The following is a 21,950-nucleotide window of genomic DNA, read 5'->3' on the forward strand; positions in this document are numbered from 1 at the left end:
CGTCGACTGGTCAATGTTGACTAAATTCCGACAGGCGCTTTAAAAACGAGTCATTATTGAACTTAAACGTGTAGAACAATTCCGACTACCCTCGTAAAACAGAGCAGTTGAAAACACGCCTCGAACTCATGAGTGTGTCTTTCCCTGTAGCCTGGGGTCGGCCTGGTGTGATTTTCGTTAAACATTGTCCTCGAATCGTCCCCGTTAGCCCGAGCACTCCCTCAAATATTTGTGGCGTGTTTCTCGCTTGTAAGCAAACGTGCCGACGACCCCCGGGCCAATTCTCCCGCGTTGGTACTTTGGTCACCGCGGCCGTAATCAACAACGCCCCAACAGGATTTTGCTGGAACACCCAAGTGAAGTTTGTCGTCTTATTTGAATTATGGACCGAATGAAAACTCCTTTTTAAAACGTTTACAAGCATAATGGTGTGAGGTTGTAGTAAGACGTAATAAGAATGCCCATATGTAGGTATCATTTTGAAATGTTTGAAAGGATACCTACTTCTGTATATTCTTTCAAGCTTGATTAACCGAAAAAATACATAAAACGTTTTTTAGCAGTAAATGTTTATTTAACTAACATACGCAGACAACTCCGGCTGTTGCATGTGATTACATAGAAACCGCATTTCCAGGATTTCAAGTTCGATTTTAGCTTTTAACGCACTGAGGCCTTTTCCTGCCAGATCTAAACAGATACGCTTTAACTGGACCTTGCCCATGGTCAGCAGTCACGTTGAATTTTTAATGAACGGCCGTCGAGTGACGGCGCTTTACCTCTAAATCCATGCCTTTGATCACCTTTTCGAGCGACAGGCCGTAAGTTTTTCACGCGACCTCGCGAGAAATAGGTCGCAAGTGGATTTAGGCTGCTTCTCCTTGATATAAACTGGCGCACAAGACAGACCTTAGCTTCGCCGAAACGTCCGTTGCGAAATCTGTTTGTCGAGTCGGAACGGCCGCGCAGAAAAAAAAATCTTCCCTTGGGGCCATTGGGCAAGCTCGTGACTCATTTTGGCGGCCGCAATCAAAAACACGCATACGCCAGCGTTTTAAGGGCTTCCAAGAAATCGTACCAATCCCGCAATCCACAGCCTTTTATGGGACGCGCTTTATATAGCATTGGCTTATATGTGACCCAGGTGGATTATGGGACGCGCTTTATATAGCATTGGCTTATATGTGACCCGAATGGAATCGACTGGCGTAAAAGCGTTTGACACTTTTTGTTGCTCAGGTGTGAAAATAGAAAAAAAGTGGGTCAGAAATACACCACATTTTAGCTGCTGTGCAAATTGGTCGGTATTGAAAATATGGGCAACTGTAGTTTTAAAGTGTGCCAGTCTACATACGAAGAGATCACGACTCTTTTTTGTGGGTTACTTCCTGTATATTGCCAGTCAACGCGGCCTCAACAGAACGCAAACATTAACTAAATGGTTGGCGGCTTCTTTTTGACGCGTTCCTGTATGGAAAATTCGCATGTCGAAAATTGCAAGGAAAACTCGGACGTGATGCAAGCCGGCTGATTTTTGCCATTTGGTCTTCAGGCCAGTTGTAGTTGTCAACTTGATGCACCAGGCTCCCATTACAAACAGGGAGAGAAAACTTTTGGCAGGCTTGTATCTCGTTCGTTGGATTCGGCCGGTCGAAATGGAAAAACCGACGAAACAAGACCTCTCGTCTTTCCAGATTATTGCGGGAAGCGCAAAGTCTGTTTTCAGACCATGTTTCTTTGCTTTAACTGCGATATTTAAGTACACACACTTTTCGGTCACGTCACGTCCAATTAGTCGAAAATTTTACAATTCTGATACCCGTCAGTATTGTCTGGCCTTATTGGTTACTTTTTAGGCTCACATAATGCGAGTAAACGGAGATACATAAGTTGAACGATTTCTAGTTTAGAAGGTAAATAGGAAAAAACTACATAGGACAAGTAAATGGGTGTGTTTAGAGTGCCCTTGAAAATGCTGACGCCGATTAGTGTTCGAAGTAGGACTTGCTCTTCAGATGTTAGGGCATTAAACTGAATTAGTCACATACTTTTTTATCACTTTCACTGGAAAGATACAAAATCCGCCTGGGAATATGTCGTCACTTTAAATTTTCAAAACCAGGCGGCTACTTCGAATTCAAAACTCAAAAGCTGTACGTTTTCCAGCACACCCAGGGACGATGCGAAAAACGATTTTGACGCTCTGACTCCCAACCGGGAGATCCAACCAAATGTGGGGGAGGGGGTGCCACAAAGCTCGGTCGTGACTTGGCTTCGTGTAGAACGCGCACAAGGCGGCCTGGAATCGAAACATAAACACTGTGATGCGTCATAGCCCTGCACCCGAGATCGTAACTTTTGGACGGCCTTTATTAAAACGGTACCCTTTCTCCCCCCTCTGATAAAATGCCTAAAACAACTTACTTTCAGTAAATAGATTGCTCTTCTGGTGTAAACGAAGTATAAACCGACGTTTGGACAGCAGATACCAGCTGACCTCATCCGGGTTAATAATTAAAACGAAAGTGCGTTAGAAGTATGAAAATAAAAAGCCTATAGATTAAAATTAATAAATCTAGACGTCGCTGAAGTACCGAAAATGATAACAGCTGTGATCTTGTCCTCAGTTTGACTCAGGATATAACAGTTATAAAGTGTCGTAATAGGAAGAGGTGAAATTTTCACACCCCTATCCTGCTTTTCAGGCCTAAATCGTCACTTCACGACCGCAGCCTTCCAGTTCCTCTTGGTTTATCCGTGACTGCTATAATTAACCTTCTATATAATTAGCCGTATTTGTTTAAGTTTCTATCGCCCCTGCCAACGATGCATTTCATGACGCCAAGGCCATATGTTGTTCACACTTACAAAACCCGAATGTTGCCACTGTGAAATGGAAGTTTTATTTTTGTGGCGAAACTCTGTCAGGACACTCCTGCGCATTCTGACTCGGGAGTTTTTGTCTTCGAGAAATTAGCTGCACGCGTTGCCCAGAATGCGGAACCGTGTATTGGTCTGTGGGCGTTTTCCCGGCGAAGGGTCAGACGTTCTCGAAAGTTCTATGACCGGGACTCAGCACTGCGATCGGACCCAGACAGTGACCTAATGTATTTGCGCGTCAAATTTGGCTTGCTGGAGCGTTCAAAATTGCAAACAAACTCGCTTGACACTGGACAGTGGACGCGCAGCACTTGCATCGCTTCCAACTCGTTCCACACGCATTCGCCAAAAAATAAACTGTGAGCAGCTTTTTAATTAGAGCGCAAAGTTGATCGGCGCCGCCTGCGCAAAGTCGTTAAACATCGCTTAACCCCTTGCGCCCTAGCGCGGCAATAACCCGCTCATTAAGCTTTCAGCAGCCGGGTGCTGACAGACCGATTATTGCGTAACAATGTTGTAATCATTCAAAAACCCAGTTCGAGCCGAATGGCGCTGCTGATTGGCTCGTTCGGACAACAACAAGACGCCCTGTGATGTCGTCTCAAAGGCGAAACGTTGCCCCCTTAGGCGCGTTGGTTTTGCCGATGTGGTCAAGTCCGTTGCCTGTCTTAATTGCCCTTCATCAACGCAACTAACGTAGATCACCCCTCGGGCTGTCCCTGTGCTCTTAATCGCTCCTACTAAGCAAAGCTCTTTTACCTCAAGAATGTATGCCTTGAACCACCTACGTGTACAGTACACGACCGTGTCTTGGCTCTTGGGGGTTTGCTGTACATAACAGGTTCCTGAGGCCAGAAGAGCCTCCAAACCTGTTTTTTGCTACCTTTTTTGGTTTTGTTGTTTTAATCGCGATAAACTAAAATGTGGCTTCCCTTTTAATAAAAGCTTTACGAACGGGTATTTTCTTGAACTTGGTCGTTTCTAGGCTCTTTGAGGTTTGCTGTAATTTAATTTATTGCCGTACCTAGAATTGTTGCTTTTAAGTGTTAAAACAGCCTTCGCTATTGACGTTGCGAAGTTTCCCCTTTGGAAAAACTTCACTCTGGTTCAACTAAAAGTCGCGTTCCTCTTATGGGGCGTCACAAGATGCAGTGAAAACACCCAGTCAGCAGATTTTCTTGCACAATAACACCCGTATTTTACTCGGGATGCTTCGTACTTGGTCATAACGTCAAACACTCGACAAACAGATTTTTTATTTATTTAAAGGCAATACTTGCCTTCACCCTGTAAATTACGCTTTGGTATCCGGCAATTACCAATATAAAGGTGGTATCTCAGAATGAAAATATATTTTCGGAAAAAAGGGTACTTTAGACAAGTGTGTAAATTTGAAAATTTTGAAATAGGCGCGATCTGGTGGTATACATATTTGAATAAATGTCGGTGTTATATTACGTTTGTTCCCAATTTAACCTGCATTTGCCTAATATATTCAAATTAGTATACCCAATATACATAAACTAAAAAAAATCGCTTAATAAAGAACATAGATAGAACGCCGGTGGTGGATTTCTGCATAAATACAATAGCTGATTTGCCAACCCTTGGTTTTTCACGGAGTCTGTTTTTCGAATATGCCCAACAGTATGGAGGCCAGTCTCGGAAATGTCGAAATCGACTTGTTTTGGGGGAAAATAGCCGCGGGCTATCGCAGTCGGGAGTCTCGTTCTCCGGCGTCGTTTTACGGTGATTCACTTGCATTTACGTTAATGCCAATGCTGCGCCATTTTCGGGTGACATTACCGCCAAAATCGCATCGCCTTTATGATCTATCGACAAAAGGCCAGTTTACACGAAAATTCAAAAGGTGACGGCTCCTTTTTTCACTTTGAGTTTGGTACTGTTTGGACGAAAAGGTGGAAAATACGTTTGCCGCCAAAGCTGGCCCGTAGTTTGTGATGGGGTTGACATAACGGAAGTATGGGTATATTGGCCAATTGGTGAAATGGATTTGGGATTTCTCGGTACTTGCCACATTCGTCTTATTCTAAATCCGAAAATTATAATTATTATCTAAAGGAGAACCCGAACGGCCAAAAACAAACCTAATTTAATAAGGATTAGCTTTATCTAGACCGTTTTTGCGTACGAAAGGGAAAATCAAGGTAGAAATCACGCTGTTTGTCCAAATTTGTCTTACAGGATTAGAAACTTGTGAAAATGCGCTCAACGTGGCTTCCTAAACTGGCGAAAAACGTAGAAAACGGCCGAAATTCAATAATTTGCATACAAATGGGGAAAAACGCTTCTTTTTCAAACCGGTCTCACAGGATCAGAAACTGGTAAAAAATGCGTTTAACGTGGCTGCGTAAACTTTCAAAACGGTCAAAAAACGGTCTCGGGCATTTTTTTTGGTAGCCACACGTACACGGCGTGAGTCACTGCGGCCGGCATATAGCGCAACCACCTGTTCGGCAAGTGCCCATAGCGGAGTCATGTTTTGCGACCTTTGCCAGCGCGATGCGTAAATCGACAAAATTCGCATCCGCTGAGATTTTTATTTTGCGTATAGGTCAACCGCCACGAAAAACTTGGGCGATTTACGTTGTTATCACCGTGGATAAGGCCACTTTTGCATGGTTTCTGGCGTGGGGCAAATAAACCGATCAGGAAAAATCAGCGAAATAATCGCAATTTTGTTGTGAAGCGTTGAGCTAGCGTAATGTTTTGTGAATTAAGGATGCTGGAAGTTATAAGTATGATGCCCATTGCGCCAGTTGTAAGGTTCACACCAATGACTGGACCTCTTTGATAGTGATTTAGTGCAATATAAATATCCATCTTATTAAAACAGCTATTCCGTTTACAAGCCTCCAATTTATTTAATTATTCCAAAGCAATCTAAACCCAAATATACTTTATTCACCCAATGACTTCTGCTTTAGTTTTCGTAACTGCTTGTAAACCCTTTTGCGTCAATTTGTCCCGTTTTAATTAACTACAATTCTGGGACTTAGTGCGTTGCGTGAGCTGCTTGTATGCAAAAAACTAAAGCCACAGTAAACATTAAAATTGCCGAGACAAATAAGGACTAAGCACCCAGGGTCTATTTTTATACGGTTGCCTCTACATACGCTTTAGGCAGACGCGCGCTACGTACTTTAATGACTAATGACGTGTCAGGAGAACTGGCAATTTTGTTTTTGTTTTCGCTTAAGCCTAATTGCCAAAATGTCGTCCGCAAATGCGTGCGCTATTGGACGCTAAAGTTCATACACCCCTGTTAAATTACGCACGGGGCTTTTGGCATTTTTATTTTTGCGCGCGCTAAGGTTTCCTATGCCAATTTTTGCCATTATCCGACGAGTAAAGGCTGACCTTATATCTAGGGGCGGAAATTGAAAAAAAAAAGATATTTTTTCAAGTTTAGACACGCCCTTTTTTACTTACCCACTTGACTTTTGACATTTCCAGTTTTATCTATGCGCGCGCTAAGATTTCCTGTGCCGCTTTTTGTCATTATCTAGGGGCGGAAATTAAAAACTGTTAAAATTGAAAAAGGGAAAATTTCCCGATGATAATTTCCTGCCCGTTTCACACTCTTAGGCAAATTGCTATTCACAAAAAAATTACTCTTAAGGCCAATTGCTTTCCAAAAAAATAACTTCGAAACTGTTTTGTATTTAGCTGCACGTATTTTGCGCTCGGTGAAACGTGCCCTCGCGTGGCAGAAAAAGCCATCCATTTAAATTAGAGGGTATAATAATCGCCGATAACAAAAACCCAAACACTTGACTTGTTACTTTTTATCATTTATTTTGACAGTAATCCTGCCATATATCTCACGATTTGATTTAACCGTTTTTACGACTATTATGTTTAGTCCTGTTTTGGGATTATCCCGAACTGTATTTTAATCCGACGCTGGTGTTGTTCTTACTTCGGTCTTATGACTGGAGTACGTTATTTTGCCATACATCTCCCGAAAAACATAACCCGAAAAACATAACTTGATTTTTTTACCATTTGTCTTGACTGTAATTTTGTCATGTATCTCGCAATCTGAGTTGGACATTATTGCGAGTTTGCGACCATCAACTATAAGTCCTATTTTGTGACTATACCGAACTGTGTTTTATTCCAACCTTGATGTCGTCTTATTTCGGTCTTATGGCTGGAATCCGTTATTCTGCCGTGTATTTCGCGACTGTTGCAGTCGCAGAACGCATGGGCTCGACAAGCAACAGGCAAAGCAAGCGATTTCCGGGCCTCTCTGCCTGGGTGTATTGCCTGGCTTCTTCGCCTGCCAAAGCCGGGGCCCCCAGAAGCGCACGCAATTCGTTCGATCACTCATGCGCGCTTATAGGAAGTCAACGAGGCCCTTTTCCTCCCGGCAATTTCCCTTAAAAGGCGGCGCCGACGACTACGACGAATTGGGGGGAGGGGAGGCCTGCCGCTTGCCTGACACTTGGGTCAAAATCTGCTGACTTGGGTGTATGTGAATTGGTCTAGGCCTATTTCTACCGGGTTTCACATGCATAGTGTACGCGGGCGTCGTGCTATTTAAATCCTCGACCGTAAACGCGCGTGTTTTTGAGTTTCTGACTATGTTTTGGCGCAGAAAATTATCCAAGATTTCTTTCGACTGTCAACATTTCTACCCTTTATTGCTAATTGGCTTCGTCCGATCTTATTAGACAACCGGGTATATTTTTTTGCGCTAATTGTGCACCGCTTGATGTTTATAGCCGCTTGAAGGTAACTCGTATTTGATTTTGTGAGCCTCTACGTGTGTCGTGTGCGTTTTATTGAATAAAGTAGTTTAAACTTGCCTCTAAATATAGGCATTTTTACTTTTTTCATTGTTCCATGCCGTTGTGTGTTGTGTTAAACAGCATAGCAGTTTCGCGACTTCGGCAAACCACGTTCGCGACTTCGGCAAACCACGATCGCGACTTCTTGTATTGCCTCCTTTCAGTTTTTGTGAGTTTTTGACCGGTTTAGCGCAACTGCGTTATGGACCAGTTACGAAGGGCAGCCATGATCAACTATTAGCGTGTCAAATCGCGCTCTTCATATGATATGTCGTATAGGGCAACGTTCGGCGGATATCTGAAATCTGTCACATCAGCTTTTCCTTGCCCCATTTCGCTGGCGCCTCGTCGCACTCAAAGCCTTGTAAAAGCGGGATCAGCTGCCTTTACAAGTGGCCAACGTTGAACGGACATTAGTTAGTGTTGTCCTCATTTGCACGAAGCAACACAGTGCTATATTTTTTCTCGTGGCATTGTGGTCGTCCTCGGCTCATAGCGAAAGACGGTGCGTAAAAGTGTAATCCAAAAGAAGCAAAAAACAGGGTAAAATGAAATAGCCGAAAACACGCGTAAGATCACCTTCAAACTCCAAAAATTGGAGAAAAGCTCTCCACTTAATCGCAATCAACGAAATCAAGGTCTCGTGCTGTTATGGTCGTCCTCGGCTCTTGTTTCTTAAGCTTGGTGAAGGATGAGCTCCCGAAACGGCGACCGCACCGTAACGAGTGGTTATCGCCGCCGGCGTTCGAAAATGCAGGCCTCATCCATCCAGAGCCCACCACCACTGGTTTGTTCTCTTATCGCACGCTTGACGCGCCACAACGCAAAAATCCGCCTCCTTTTGCGCCCGCGGCAACACACCACTGCTGAAACGCCGAGCTGGGCCATTTTTTAACTCTAAAAAATTACCGTGAAAACTTTAAGTAAGGAACTTCAAGGCCGACCGCCGATTGAAACTTATCAAATACAGTAAAATAATGTTTCAAAGGGCATGGTTGAAACGGGGAGACGTGATTAATTAGCCCAACCCATGAATCTCGCAACATTTTTTTGTACAGCTATTCTGCTTATCCGGCTACCCTAGAAGTGTTAAGCACTACAAGGCACAGTTCCTCGGTGGTTGGTTGCGGATTCTTACCTCCCAGCATCTTCCCTCGGGTTTTTTTGCTTGTTTTTAGGTTTGCAAATCGCAAAGTCGAACATGAAAACGCAGACAAAGCGAAGGTTTCCTGCTTTAAGTAAATAAGGCGACGAATGGTTTTGGGTTTATACAAAAGTTCTCATGTTTCAGTTGTTGTCGAATATTTTGTCCATGTGTGCATCCGGTGGTTCTGCCTGCAAAAAAACAAACGATAAACTTTTTAGGGCATAAAAATATTCAATCCAGCTTCAGAAATGACATTTCAGATTTTCCAATCCCAGGGGTTCGTTGCTTGCCACGTCATTTCTTCAAGGCTAACTTCGTTTGGCCAATTTGAACTTACCATTGTACTTCTATTTGGTTTTAAAAATACTTCTACTTCTATTTGGTTTAAAAAACATAATGTGTCGTTAATTAAGCTGCTAATATTAAATATTGAATACACCAACAACGCCCGTCACTGGCTTATTGCTCATTTCCGCGACGTTTCTGTAGTTCAATATCGAGGAGCGACGCGTACAGCGAAACAATACGTTCATATAAATATACCAATATCCACGTATAGATGTTAAAATAAAACAGCGAAGCAATTTGCTGCGTTTGTCCATTGACCCACTATAGATGACTGACGATTGATAAGCCATGCCACTGCACGGTGTATCCATTTAGCGGCGACTATTTTTACACTGTTTGTTCCATTTTTTAATCTTGTCCGGGTGTGGAAAAAATCTCCAAAGATATACCACATTAATACATGTTAAACGAGTACCCGGGAAACAATGCCCAAGCATAAAAACGCTCTATTGTAGTTTAATATGGTATTTAAAGGTAACATAAGTTATGAACGCCTTAACTGTAGCATTAAGAGTCGCACCGACCAACTATGCCGCAACTTTTGTTCTTTGTCTGCTTTGAATATTCAGAAACCCCAATATGACTAAATGCGAAAAGCCAAGGCACCGGGCTGAAGAAAGACCTTAAAATCTTTTGTCGTCGACCTTACAAATGACATACTGATGTCCATTTTCGAACTAACACCGGGGCCTGGATGTAAATCGCATTCAAAACAAACGCGGGTCAGTAAGTTGGACGGGTGTATGCGATTTGCATAACCTGAAAACGCCGCCATTTGCCATCGCTGAGTTTTAACTTGCATTCAAATGATCAAACCCCGCCCGCAGCTACAATAGCCACTTCTACACTGCGCTTAGATGACGGCCAAGAATGCGCGAAGGCAATTAACCAAAGTCCATCAGCCACCCGCTTTATCGACCACTTTGAGCGACCCAATGGTAGACACGGAAGGGTCGTGTATAAGTTTTCCAAATCAGCATTAATGACGTGTAGAAAGCGCAGGCCACTCGAAAAGGCAACAAACTGTTGACCGAAGGATCTAAAATACTACACTAAGTCTTGCTGATCTATAGTACATTCGCCAACGCCCCGAAAGGTTATATATAAAATTCAGAAAAACAAGCCAAAGTCGACCAAAATTAGCGAAAAACGCATAATGAGAAATACAAATGAGAAATGTCCACCAAAGGTTGACCGAAATCAGCAATAAAAAAGGAGTTTAGAATTTCGTAAAACCAGCTAAGAGTCACCTACATCATCCAAAACACCGAAAAGAGTTGCACAAATCCCCAAAAAACATCCAAAAGAGCCATGTTTTTTCTCCCGATCGGCGCAAACCCCACAGAAACGCTAGGAATTCATGTAAGGTGTGTGAGCGGCATTCATTCGCTTTGGTCGTGAGAAGAAAACCTGTTAATCGGCCAGCTGTGAACGTGCGAACGAAGGAATTCTGGCACCGGCCGCTTCGGGGGCAATTAGCGCGTCTGGGACACCTCAGCTGGGCGCTGGCGCACGCGATGGGTGCCTTATCACGCCCCAACCGTTGACCTTCTGTTCACCGACCGTGTTTTATAGGGTGCCGTGTGTTACGTGCAATTGGCACGGCTATATGCGTGTCTATGTATTGTCGAGCTATTTTATGGTGGGATTTTGCAAATTAGTTGGCCGATTGTCCTGTGGTTTGATGGCGTAAGGTATTTTTTGCGGTTGAAACAATTCAACCTGCGCCATTTTGACTTGATCAGGCAGCTTCAATGTACACAGGTCCGCGATCAATTTGTTTCAATCTTTAAAGTTTAGCTACATACCTTTTAGAAAAAAGACTTGATAAGCCAATATTCGTCGATTTTATGATAAACCTTCTTGGATATGAAATGGTTGTCTCGTCGGCAAATCGTTCTTTCCTTGGACCAATCGCGTCGTTCGAGGGCATCATTATGACGTCACATCCACCTGGGTGTCGTCACGTTTCAATGGGTCTTGCGCCAATCAATGGTATTGCGTGACCGTAGGCATGTCAAACGATTGTTGCTCAACGCCTTAAAACATCAAAGCTTTCTGCATCGGGTTATCCAGAAGTTAGCGCCCTAAAACGCATTGGCTGGACTTTTTTGTATATAATCATACCTAAACGATTGTGTTTTTCTTTAAAGTGCCAATTTAGAAAACACAAGAAGAATTTTAATTTCGGATTTAGTTTAAATTTCCTAGGGTTATCTCGTGGGACAAAATTGCATTTTTCCATTTTTTGTGAGCCATAAGCGACGGCGTCTTCGCGAATCTTCAGGGACTCAAAACAAGCGCGCTTTAAAATTAGTGCGCTGACCTTCGTAAATTTCGGGCCGCGTCTCGCCTTGTGTATAATTCGCTGCAAAAGGCCGATGGCAGCGCTGTGTTCCCCTCCCAAGGCAAGTCCCCAGGGCCCGTGGAGCAAAATTGTCGGGTCGCCTCGAGACGCATATTTCCATCGTCGTTTTCGCTCCGGCGCCAGTTGCGCGCTCCCCAGGGAACCTTTTTGATCCCGCGGGAAAATACCCCTCGAATTGCCGCAGAATCAAAATCTCGGTTCGGGGCCCTTGGCTGCACGATCAATCCTGCTTTTTTTCCACCGGGCGCTTTCTGGGACCGGGCAATCGTAATGAAAAGCCATTAGCGGCTCCCACGGCGCCCCGGGCCCCGGGACGCCCGCCTATTCCCACAGAACCTGCTCGCTCGTGCGCTCCCGCCGCTTTGTTTCCTTGTTGCGCCGCGCTCTCCCCCCATATCCTGCCCACGGCATTTCGCGGCATACGGTAGGATGCCTCCCACCAACGCGCCGTTGTTGCGTTGTCCCCGCGGCACCCGCGCCGCCGCTGCTTTATGTTTAGTGTTTTTGAGTGTGTGTTTAATGAACGCCCCCCCTTTGCCTGAAGCTTGCCCGCCACCGGCGTCTGCTGGGAATTGGGATTTTTTTGTTTTTCTACAAATTTGTTGACTATGTAGTTGGGACGAAAGCGTCTGAAAGTTTGTCTTTTTATATATGAATATCACTCGATTGTTGCGTACACAATGCACGGATCTGTAATGTAGCTTGATAATGAATTGCGAAGCCAAAAAGGTCGAGATCGACATCATCTTATTTATTAGGTTGTTTCGATACGAGCTTGTATCATTTTCAGTTAATGTCAATAGATTCTGGTATTAAAATTTTCGCACAGGTTGACTCTTACCTAAAAAATCCTGCATGTATCAAGCCTGTTTAAATCGATGGCGTTTGTATGCCGTCTATAAAGCTGTTAGGAGTCGTTTGCAAAACCTCGCCCTCTTTTCAAACCCTGCTTCCGCTCTTATTTCCCAGTTCTCGCCCCTTCGCCAGCTTACACTGCCACAAGAAATAGACCTCAACAGCTTTCGCTTATCGCAAGAGGTAGTTTGCATTTCAAAACATGGCTTTTTCAAACTCGTATTTGCCCTTTAGGAAATATGACCGACATCCTTCGTCGGTGCACATAGCCACTTAAATGACAGCCCCATCATTTACCCTCTTTTTATAATATTTTCACATGATTGTTCAAACCTAATTAGACAAGGGTAACCTTGCGCGTTGTCCGAGCTAACCTGTCCAATCTGTCGCCATTTCAATGGTCGAAAATCCGGTTTATTGCTCAGAAGGTTAATAACGCAACGCAGTGCGCGTTGTACAGAGTGAGCCCGATCGCCCGTTAAACCTACAACAACAGGCCAACTACAGCTGGGCGTGGATTGTTGTTGTGACAACAAACGGCTGTTGAAACCGAAAATTCCGAATCCTTAGCGATATTAATTGTCGATTTGTCAGCGAACCACGACCCGCTTTCCGGAAACAAATGCAAACCTATGTTGACCGCTTTGTTTCGTTACGGAAAGCTTAGTTTCCTATTTGCTTTTGCCATCGTGCGAATTTACTATTTTTAGTTAATTCGTCAGTTGCTGATCACCGTCGCCTTTTAAGATTAAATTGTTAGACTTTCTCAACGAAAAACTAATTGTCTGAGGTTTAATATTTTTGGACAAATATAACAACAAATTCATTAAAAAGGGGTCTATTCTTTAACAAAGAAAAACGGTCATTTCTTCAGTAAAGAGTAAAATAAACATTAAAATATGTCATATTAAAACACGGAAACAAGAGTTACTGCGCATTTAAAACCACCTCCTACCATACAATGCAAAATCGTGCTTAGGAATCCCTTTCACGTCGTGAGTTCAAAACGCTCCATTTCACCACAGTGCAGAGCATTGGACCCACTACTTCACTTATGACCGCATTATACACATTGCTATTTCGAGCCGGCGCATTGTTAAAGACGTCCCCTTTCACTTAAACAGGTAGCGGCCTCTCCACGGCACGTCGCCATTCAATGTTAATTTCTCGCTCATGTCAACCCTTTTCCGACTTATGACTCGCTTCAAACGCCACTTGTCCTTATTTAAATCGCATTCAAATCTATTTACAACGGCCGACGCTACCAATATCCCGGTACGCTTGCCTTGGCATCTGCGTCAACTTTGTTGAACTTTTATTGGAGATTATGTCTCGGGGTTTCAAATAAGGTTGCCCTTAATTGCTAATCCCTGATGTCTATTTTTGCTTTGCCAATAGCGTTTTACCTCCAACTGACAATGTTCAATCAATGGGGAAATGAATATTCGATATAAGGCTGGCGCACATCACCGAAACCATTTATTGCGTGTTAAGTGCGAATCGATGTAAATTCACAAACCATTCGATCAGTTTCACTACACAGGTGCCACCATTTCCTGTCCGTTGGGGCGTGGCGCGTTCAGGGGGGGGGCAGCAGCTCCCCCCCCACACAAGCTAAACAATGACGTCACCGTTTTTTCAGCGTCTCTGTCCGGGGGTACTCTGGCTCCCGGCTCTAACCCACTTAGAGCACCCAAGCGTTAACTGAGTAGGCCCACTCGGTTGCTATCTCAAACAGCGGGGAGCAACCGTCGACGCGAAATAGCCGGCCCGATTTCGCGGCCATTTCAAAAGTGGCCCGCACCCTTATTCACTCAGTTTTCCGGCCGTTATGCGGACATTTTCAATCGTAGCGTACAACAGTATGAACAAAAGGGAGCACGCCGTTTATGAAGCGTCCTTACTAGCATTGGTGAACGTGAGCAAAAAAACATGATCAAAACAGTGAGGCTTGCATTTTTTAGTTTATAAGCAGACTGATCTGTGCAACCCGCTGATTTCAACCCTCCTAAGTAGGACGTTCGGGGATAAGCTCTGTTGTTGAACAGTGTTGGGTATCGTGTCGTTTTGCTGTGTTTTTTTAAAGATTACTGTAATACACAAAAGTACCAGCGGAAAAGTGGAAAAAATAATTTACTGTACTATTTGGGCGCGCGTGAAACACAACCTCTCGTCCTCCTATACTTTTTTTCTGTAAGATTTAACATTCGATTTTGACGACATGGTATCAATAGGGGTTGAAGTACACCATTCATTTCTACCTGTCCGAAAATTAGCCCAAACTTCAACAAATCGTTTAATATTTTGTTTTAATGAAGTTAAGCCAACTATTTGTCGTTTACTGGGTGGGTTGTTGTTTTTGTTCGTTTTGCTTCGTGCATCGCAAAAAAGACCTAACAAGCCAATATTGTTTGCTTTCGAGCTTCACTGAGACACCATCGACACCATCGACCCTAACTGCTTTACCCTAATTCGCCATGCGGAAAATATTAATTAAAATCTGCGAAAATCGATATTTTTTCATATCGGCTTTGTGTCTAGGGGGATGAATTTCGGTCCCAACAGCTGCCCCTGATAACTGTCGATCGCACACATTAGGTTTCCGAGTCCATTTTTCACCCTAAGCCAGTTGTTCTCAATCTGAGCAGATTCTTTTTTTAAGTGTTACTGAGTGATAATAAATCATTTAAAAGCTTGTGTCTAGTAAGAAGTATTCTATGGTTAGAAATTCAAAGTAAGTTTTTGACTGTGATGTTTCCTGGTGTGAAACTGATTGCATCCAGCACTTTCAAATGCGCAAAAAGGGCCGCCATGTAAAAAAAATTGAAAATCACTGCTTTCACAAATCGTGATGTTCGTCCCACGTCCCAAAAGGGTTCAAGCCATGAATAGCGTCAATAGGGGGCTCAGGCTGCTGCCGACGAACGATTGTAGTTGTAGGCAGACAGTAAGGGCTCAGCGAATGATGCGACAATGTCCGGCGTTATGCCGCAGATAGCGGCTTGGATTTCAATCAAGGCCCGCTGTAATTCTTGGCTCAGGCTCGATTGTGCCTTATCGGGAATTGTCGCGGCTGTTTCGCTCATTCATTGTAACTCGGGTGACGTTGTTCCGCCCCTCCTGTTGAACACTGTTGGGTTGATAGTAGTGCGTGATGTCTGGGCCCTCTGACTGGGCTACCTTTTCAGCACTAAATGACGTCTGTAATATTTTTTTGGTTTACCTCAATCTCATTTACATTGCGATTACCTTTGTCTGCAAAGATACTTCGATTGCTTAGTTTTTGTTAAAACGTGGCAAAATTACGCTTTGAAACTCGTGTCGCAGCAGTTTTGCGCAGTCGTTATATTTTTTGCATAACAGTAGTACGCTAAACCAACCCCAAAACGAGCATAAAAAAAACAATGTTTAGCTCTCGCCATGTTAAGGTATGATACGTCCTAATGCGTCGTCTCTATCCCATTACCTCGCAATCTATAGTTGGCCAAATCGCAGACGTAAAAAACTGTGACATTCTTATTCCGGAACAGCAGTTTTGTGCTGAAGGGCGCCGCAAAGGTAGCTTGTAAAAGAAAATTATAAAAAGGTCGCTTGTACCCTCATGGAAGGTTGGTTCACACCATAGACGCGTTTTGCTTTAGCGTCTGGCGCAAAACGCTAGCGTCGTCCAGTTTACACATAACGCATTGCCAGCGTAATCGACAAATTTCCTTGCTTCTAAACGAAAGCGTCAAAGTTAAAATATTTCAGGTTTACGTAACCAAAAGCGATTTTAAAAACGTTTATACGTTAATTCCAGGCGCGTCCAGTGTGAACCGACATGAAATTCTGCGAGATTCCAATTTTCCAGCGCAATATGGTATTCTGATTTTTCACTGTTTTTACCGTGTTCCTGAACATCATTAGGAAAGGCAAAGTTTTTGCGTATTTACATCGATAAGTCGCAAAGCGAGCACAAACCATTAAATAGTTTAGCTTGTACCCTGAGTACTGTTAACAGCAGGCTACAGCAGGTCGCTGACGCCCTGCGGCGGTCACCGGCGGCCCGAACCAGTTTGAACCGGATTGCGCTGAACCCCACGGGCGCCCGTTCGGTGATTTACGAGCGAATGCGCCAAATTGCGGCCCGACGAATTGGCCCCGGGGTCCTGCGGACAAGAAAACGCCAAAGACCTCGTCGAATCGATAGCGGCGCCTCGCCTTCATTATCCCGTTGCTCGACATAAAAAAGTGGTTAAATGTGCCATTTATCAAAGGGGACGAGTACTCTTTCGTGTTTTGGGCTTGCGGGAATGCGCGTATGATAAAAAAGAAAATATTGTCTTATTGCATTTGTATTGCAAAAGGCTAGAGTTTTCAAAAGCACGTTGCTTCCCCATACCTCATACATTCCTGTTTTCCCTTTCAGCCCCAAAATGGACTTAACTTGTCAACATTGCTTGTATGTAGTGCAGTGGCTTAGTGCAATGCAGTATTTTTGATTTCACGGGAAACGCACTCATTTTGCGTGTTTTGCTATAATAAACCGCAGGGACTTCTAGAAGTGAAAGGGTATTGTTGAGACCAGTTTAGGACACGTCAAGCTACCTCCTGTGTTAGGGTTCAATCGAATAATAAGGAAGCGTATTTTTCCTGTCTGTTATTTTCTGGCGTAAAAACCCTGCCTTCGTTTACAGCCACGGACCGAAGCTTAACAAAACGTCGAAGTCCGTTTCGTTTATTTAAGTTCAAACGCGTTTAGTGGCTGTCCACGAACTCTGACTGAGTGTCGCAGTTTGTTTCGTCCATCACACCCAGTTAGCCTCTCGCCAACTCCACTATACTACTTTAATATAGCTTGCTTAACGTATAAAAGGAAATTGGTAACGCCTAAACAGTAAACAGGGTAACAAGGTACATTTCGAAACGGGCTTGCCGAATTAGCACGCGTGACGCATGACATACTATAATCAGTGTGACACCTATCGTTGTCATAAACGCAAGATCAACGCTACTTTACATGGGTACACCAGCGGTAAAGTTTTCTTGAACCACGATTTTTACCATTATGCGAGTTTGCTTATTAGTTCCAATTCGACAATGAATAAAAAATCAATCCTTCCGCTGTAGAAACGGAGCTGGTGTCAGCCACGGTCGTTCCAGAGAGAGATTGTACAATAACGTGTATCTGTATTGTGTATATACGGTGCGCAACACTTTTAGACGCGGCCAAACAGGACAGTTAGGTTTTCTGGGTTCTCCCGCAAATCTCAAAATACACCAAAATAGTTTGTATCTACCGTGGCGCGTTTATTCACTGAAGCTGTCAAACGTGGTGGTTGCCGCCACTAAGCACATATCCCAGATCATTACTACGACTGACTTAATCGCAAAAACGAGCAAACTGCATTGGGCGACCGTAAGCAATTGAATTTGCGGCCATTGTTCGCTTCTCGAAACTCCTGTACCCTTGATTTCGCGTTCTTATTCCCATTTTCCCGCCTCGACCGCCAATGGGGGTTTTAGATTGGAAATACCGCTGTGTTTTTTTCATGCGGATATAACCGCCCAGATGGTTATGTCATATTCGTGGGTGCCTTTAGAGTTGATTGTTCTTTGACCTTGGTAAATATAGAGCTCGGTATATCGCAGATTTTTGACTGTTACATAGTAAAACGTTCCAAGACGATTGTTATTGTAATAAGTGCACCACAGCTGAGCAATTCACCCACTTTGCTAACATGGTTTGCCTGATGTTGGTTTAGTTAATGATATAGTAATGGCGTAGTTGTGTGCTGCCCACTGCTAAAAGCAGCCCGCGTAGGGAAGAACATCAACACTATTGTGTTTTCTCAGTCAATAACTCGCTCACGGGTATATAAGGTGACCAGTGTGCCGCAAATACGAAATACGCTACAAGAAGGAATAAACAAACGTTTCTTCCGGGAAAACTACTAAGGGCGTTGTAGTCTGGCCCACAGCGGAAACGACGTAATTCGCTGTCGGCAATGGTCGCAAAAGTAAAATCAAATTTTAAAGTCTTTACTTCCTGACATTCGCATTGCACGATAATCAGAAAACAACTTTTCCAAAAGCATTCAGTGTATACTTAATTTGTATCGTTTTCGTTGGTCAGTACGACTCCAGAAGGGCTTGATTACAAATTATACACAAATTGTATAATAAAGGTTTAACTGTAGAGAACTTAAAAATCCAAAATCAGTTTGTTTGGACGTTATATGATAAATATATTTCGATATTAAAAGCATCATCAGAATCTTAATTAGAGTGAATGATTCATTGATGCGCAACCAGAATCGTTTGTTTTCACCAATCGGATTCAGACAGATTCTGCTATTCGAAATAAAATTCTAATTGTATAATGTTGTGGAGCATAATGGTTGGAGATTGTAGTAATACGTAATAAGAATACCAGAGCCCATAAAGAAGTAGGTTTCATTTTGAACGTTTCGAATAACTCTTTATTCATTTAAAAAAGATTTTTTTGTTTGAAACGTCCAAAATGATACCTACTTCTGTACGGGCTTTGTTATTCTTGTTACATACAATGTTATTTTTCAGCTTCTTTCTAACATAGTTAAAAAATAAACTTTTTCCATACAGCATGTACACTTAAAACCTACCCTTTTTCAAACCTCATGTTTATTTTTTGCACAGGTGATGTGCTCTGCTTGCTACCTCCAGATCCCCTACGTGGTCGAGAAGTGCCAGGAGTTTATCAGCACCCACGGTCACGTGCCCCAGCAGGTGCCGTCCCTACAGGCCCTTGGGGGTCACTTGGCCTCCTCGGCCGCCGCAAACCCCGGCCAGCAGACCCAACAGCAGCGGTCCTACTCCAAGCAAAGCACGGCGCAACAGGTTAGTGGTTTGATTTATGCGCGATTATTAAATCCGAGGTTCAGAAAACTAATTCTAGTTTGTTGGCATTTTGTAAAGTTTCAAAATCGTACAAGTCAAAACCTCTCTGCAAAGAATTTTCCTAATGCTCTATTGTCTTTCTGTCAAATAAGGTTTAAAAATACCATTTTCAATTCAATCATACTCTTAGTTTACCTCATTATCTGTATTTATTTTGGTGTTGCACCAACTTCAAAGATAATTGCCAACCTGTTTTTTTTATCAAGTTGTGTTTATTGGCGTGCTTGACCATTTACAATCGGAAAGTTAACTGAAGTGGATTTTCTCCTTTAAAGTGTCAAGTGCTGTTCCTAAATTCACGAACTATATATGATTTTTTTTAATTTCATCAACACACACCAACTTTTTCATGTGTGTTGCTTGACACTTATTGGGCCAATGATTACGAGGCCTTCGGAGCATTGCGATGTTTATACCATATTGTATTTGCGTTTAATGTAAAGTTAGTTTTGAGGCATTTCCGTGTTGGCGTCAGAAGTGTTGTTTCACGATTTGTGGGATGTGTTTGCGTCTTACGCCTTATCCAATTAGTACACATATCATTTCAAATTGGGGCCGCTGATGAATCCCAAAATGTCTGTCGATTTTCAACAGTTTTTAGGATCAGTGGACTGCAGCACACAACTCAAGCAAATGCTCAAAAAAATAGCCACTATTAAATCGTCACTGCTACCAAACCGCACTCAGTGGCCTCACCCAGCCAGACGCCGTCCTATACTTTGCCTGCCGACACCCACGCCCAAGCATCATAGGGTTATTTATGATTATAACGGCGGCGTGCATATGAGTAAAAAAAAACGCCGTCCGCTTTAATAATTAATGGCTACTTATGGGGCCGGCAACGCAGTAATGACTCGGGCCATTCGGGTTCATTCGGGTTCACATTCCGACGCCGGGCCACATACGGGTACTTTGTTGTGGTGTACATTGCCCTTCGTCGCACCGAATTCTGGGTTCAATCGCAGGCGAAACGATGCTGCGTTGGGGGCTTAACGCCTGTAGCGACCCTATCTAAAATAGACATCGTTATACCTGTCCCAAATCCATTCATAAAGAACAGTGGTTCACACACGCCGTTTACGACCCTTCTTTATGCTGTCACTTTACGGGTATAGAAATGGATAAGTTGAAAAGCTCGGCGTATTTTTAGAAAACAATGATCCGAATTTTTTGTTGAATCTTAGGTTGCGATCACTTTACTAGCAGGGTTAGTTCCGTCTTAATCCCATTTTGTCGCTTTCGGTCATTTCAGTTTGAAGTGTCTGGAAATCACTAATGTGCCAGCCTAAGAACGAATGTTTTTTCATTGTTCAGCACCATTATTTGACTCGGCTAATCCCACAAGGGATACCAGTTATGCTTCCCATATTTTAGCTAACCTTTTCGGTTGTTAGTGTCATACCAGGACTGAATATTTTCAGCTTAAGTCATTTAGGCGCCTCTGTAAAGTGGTCCGGTTCAAATGTGTTTATACGGCGAACCCGCGCAAACGAACGCCGAAGGGCTTCTATATTTTTAATGAGGGGCTTTGCTCGCAGAGACGACAGCCGTCAATCACCCGACATTGCCAAGCAAGCAATTGAGCAACCCGGCTTCCTTTAGAACGCAGTAAACCCACTCGTATTTAAAGCATCAACCGATTATCGCAGATCTTTTTCAACTGGGGTGTCGCTGCGCTGCAGGGGGCGCGCAACGAGATTTATAGGTCGTCAGTAAATCTACCTCATTTTTACGCGAATGTTCGTCTTTAATAGCTCTACTTTTCCTTACGCTTGCAGTGCAAATGCTAAAGCTAATGCAAAACCAAAACCTTAAAGTATAGACATTACTTCAACAAATGTGCGCCGAACAATACATCTAGAAAGGAGTTTTAGCCAAAAGGGCCGGTGAAAGTTTGAATAAACCAACAGGGGTCGCACATTGAAAAATCGTGTAAACCTGCTTTGGCGCCGTCTGTAGCTAAAATAACCACCACACTCCTATGTGTATGCCTCTAAAAATCACCGAACGGAGTGATTTAATCGTTTTCCCTGCCCAGCGGTGCGTCACTCAATTCCCCCGCGTCGCCGCTTTTTCGTGAAACAGAATCTCCAGTTTCGGATCCCCGGGGTCCCTCAAACGCCTCCTAAGGAACCCGACAGGCCCCATGGGGGCAGGGCAAGTGCACCGGCTGCAACCTTTCCGTTTTGCCGCTTTCGTCATTATGTTTAACGAACCGGAGTGGCCGTAGGCCTATCGGTTTAGTTAAGGCGTTGTTCTTCTCATATTATAAGCCCTGCTGTTATGACTTTGCTCATGGAGAAGCTAAAACTGGGTGGACTTGTGTATAATTGCTCAAAAAAGCTGTCAATTTTGCTTTTGCTAGGCTTTTGAAACACACGTGTATTGACATGTCAGCAATTGTCGCGAGATGTTATTTATTTGAATTGATTCCCAATTCAGACGCAGTATTTAACGTATAATATCGCTATAGTATAAGCAATTTTGTTAAAATTCGATATAAGTTCATAAATACGAGCGCTATTTATCTGTATTGCACAATGCACATCTAATTAAGATATCTGTTTGTTTTCACTTTTATGTAGGTTTAGCTCGCTTCAAATTCCCCTGCGCGGTT

At 43.4% G+C, this 21,950-nt stretch overlaps 1 protein-coding gene across 1 annotated transcript in view; it reads left to right on the forward strand.

The window, feature by feature from the left end:
* LOC146157392 (uncharacterized) overlaps positions 1-21,950 on the forward strand; it is a 51,821-nt gene that overhangs the window by 12,823 nt on the left and 17,048 nt on the right. The window contains exon 4 of the mRNA XM_083387264.1: positions 19,073-19,273. Within this exon, the coding sequence (XP_083243390.1) occupies positions 19,073-19,273 (201 nt within the window). The remainder of the gene's footprint in view (positions 1-19,072; positions 19,274-21,950) is intronic.

Source organism: Ascidiella aspersa, chromosome 4 (genome assembly GCF_963924565.1).
Source record: "Ascidiella aspersa chromosome 4, kaAscAspe10.2, whole genome shotgun sequence".
Lineage (NCBI taxonomy): Eukaryota > Metazoa > Chordata > Ascidiacea > Phlebobranchia > Ascidiidae > Ascidiella > Ascidiella aspersa.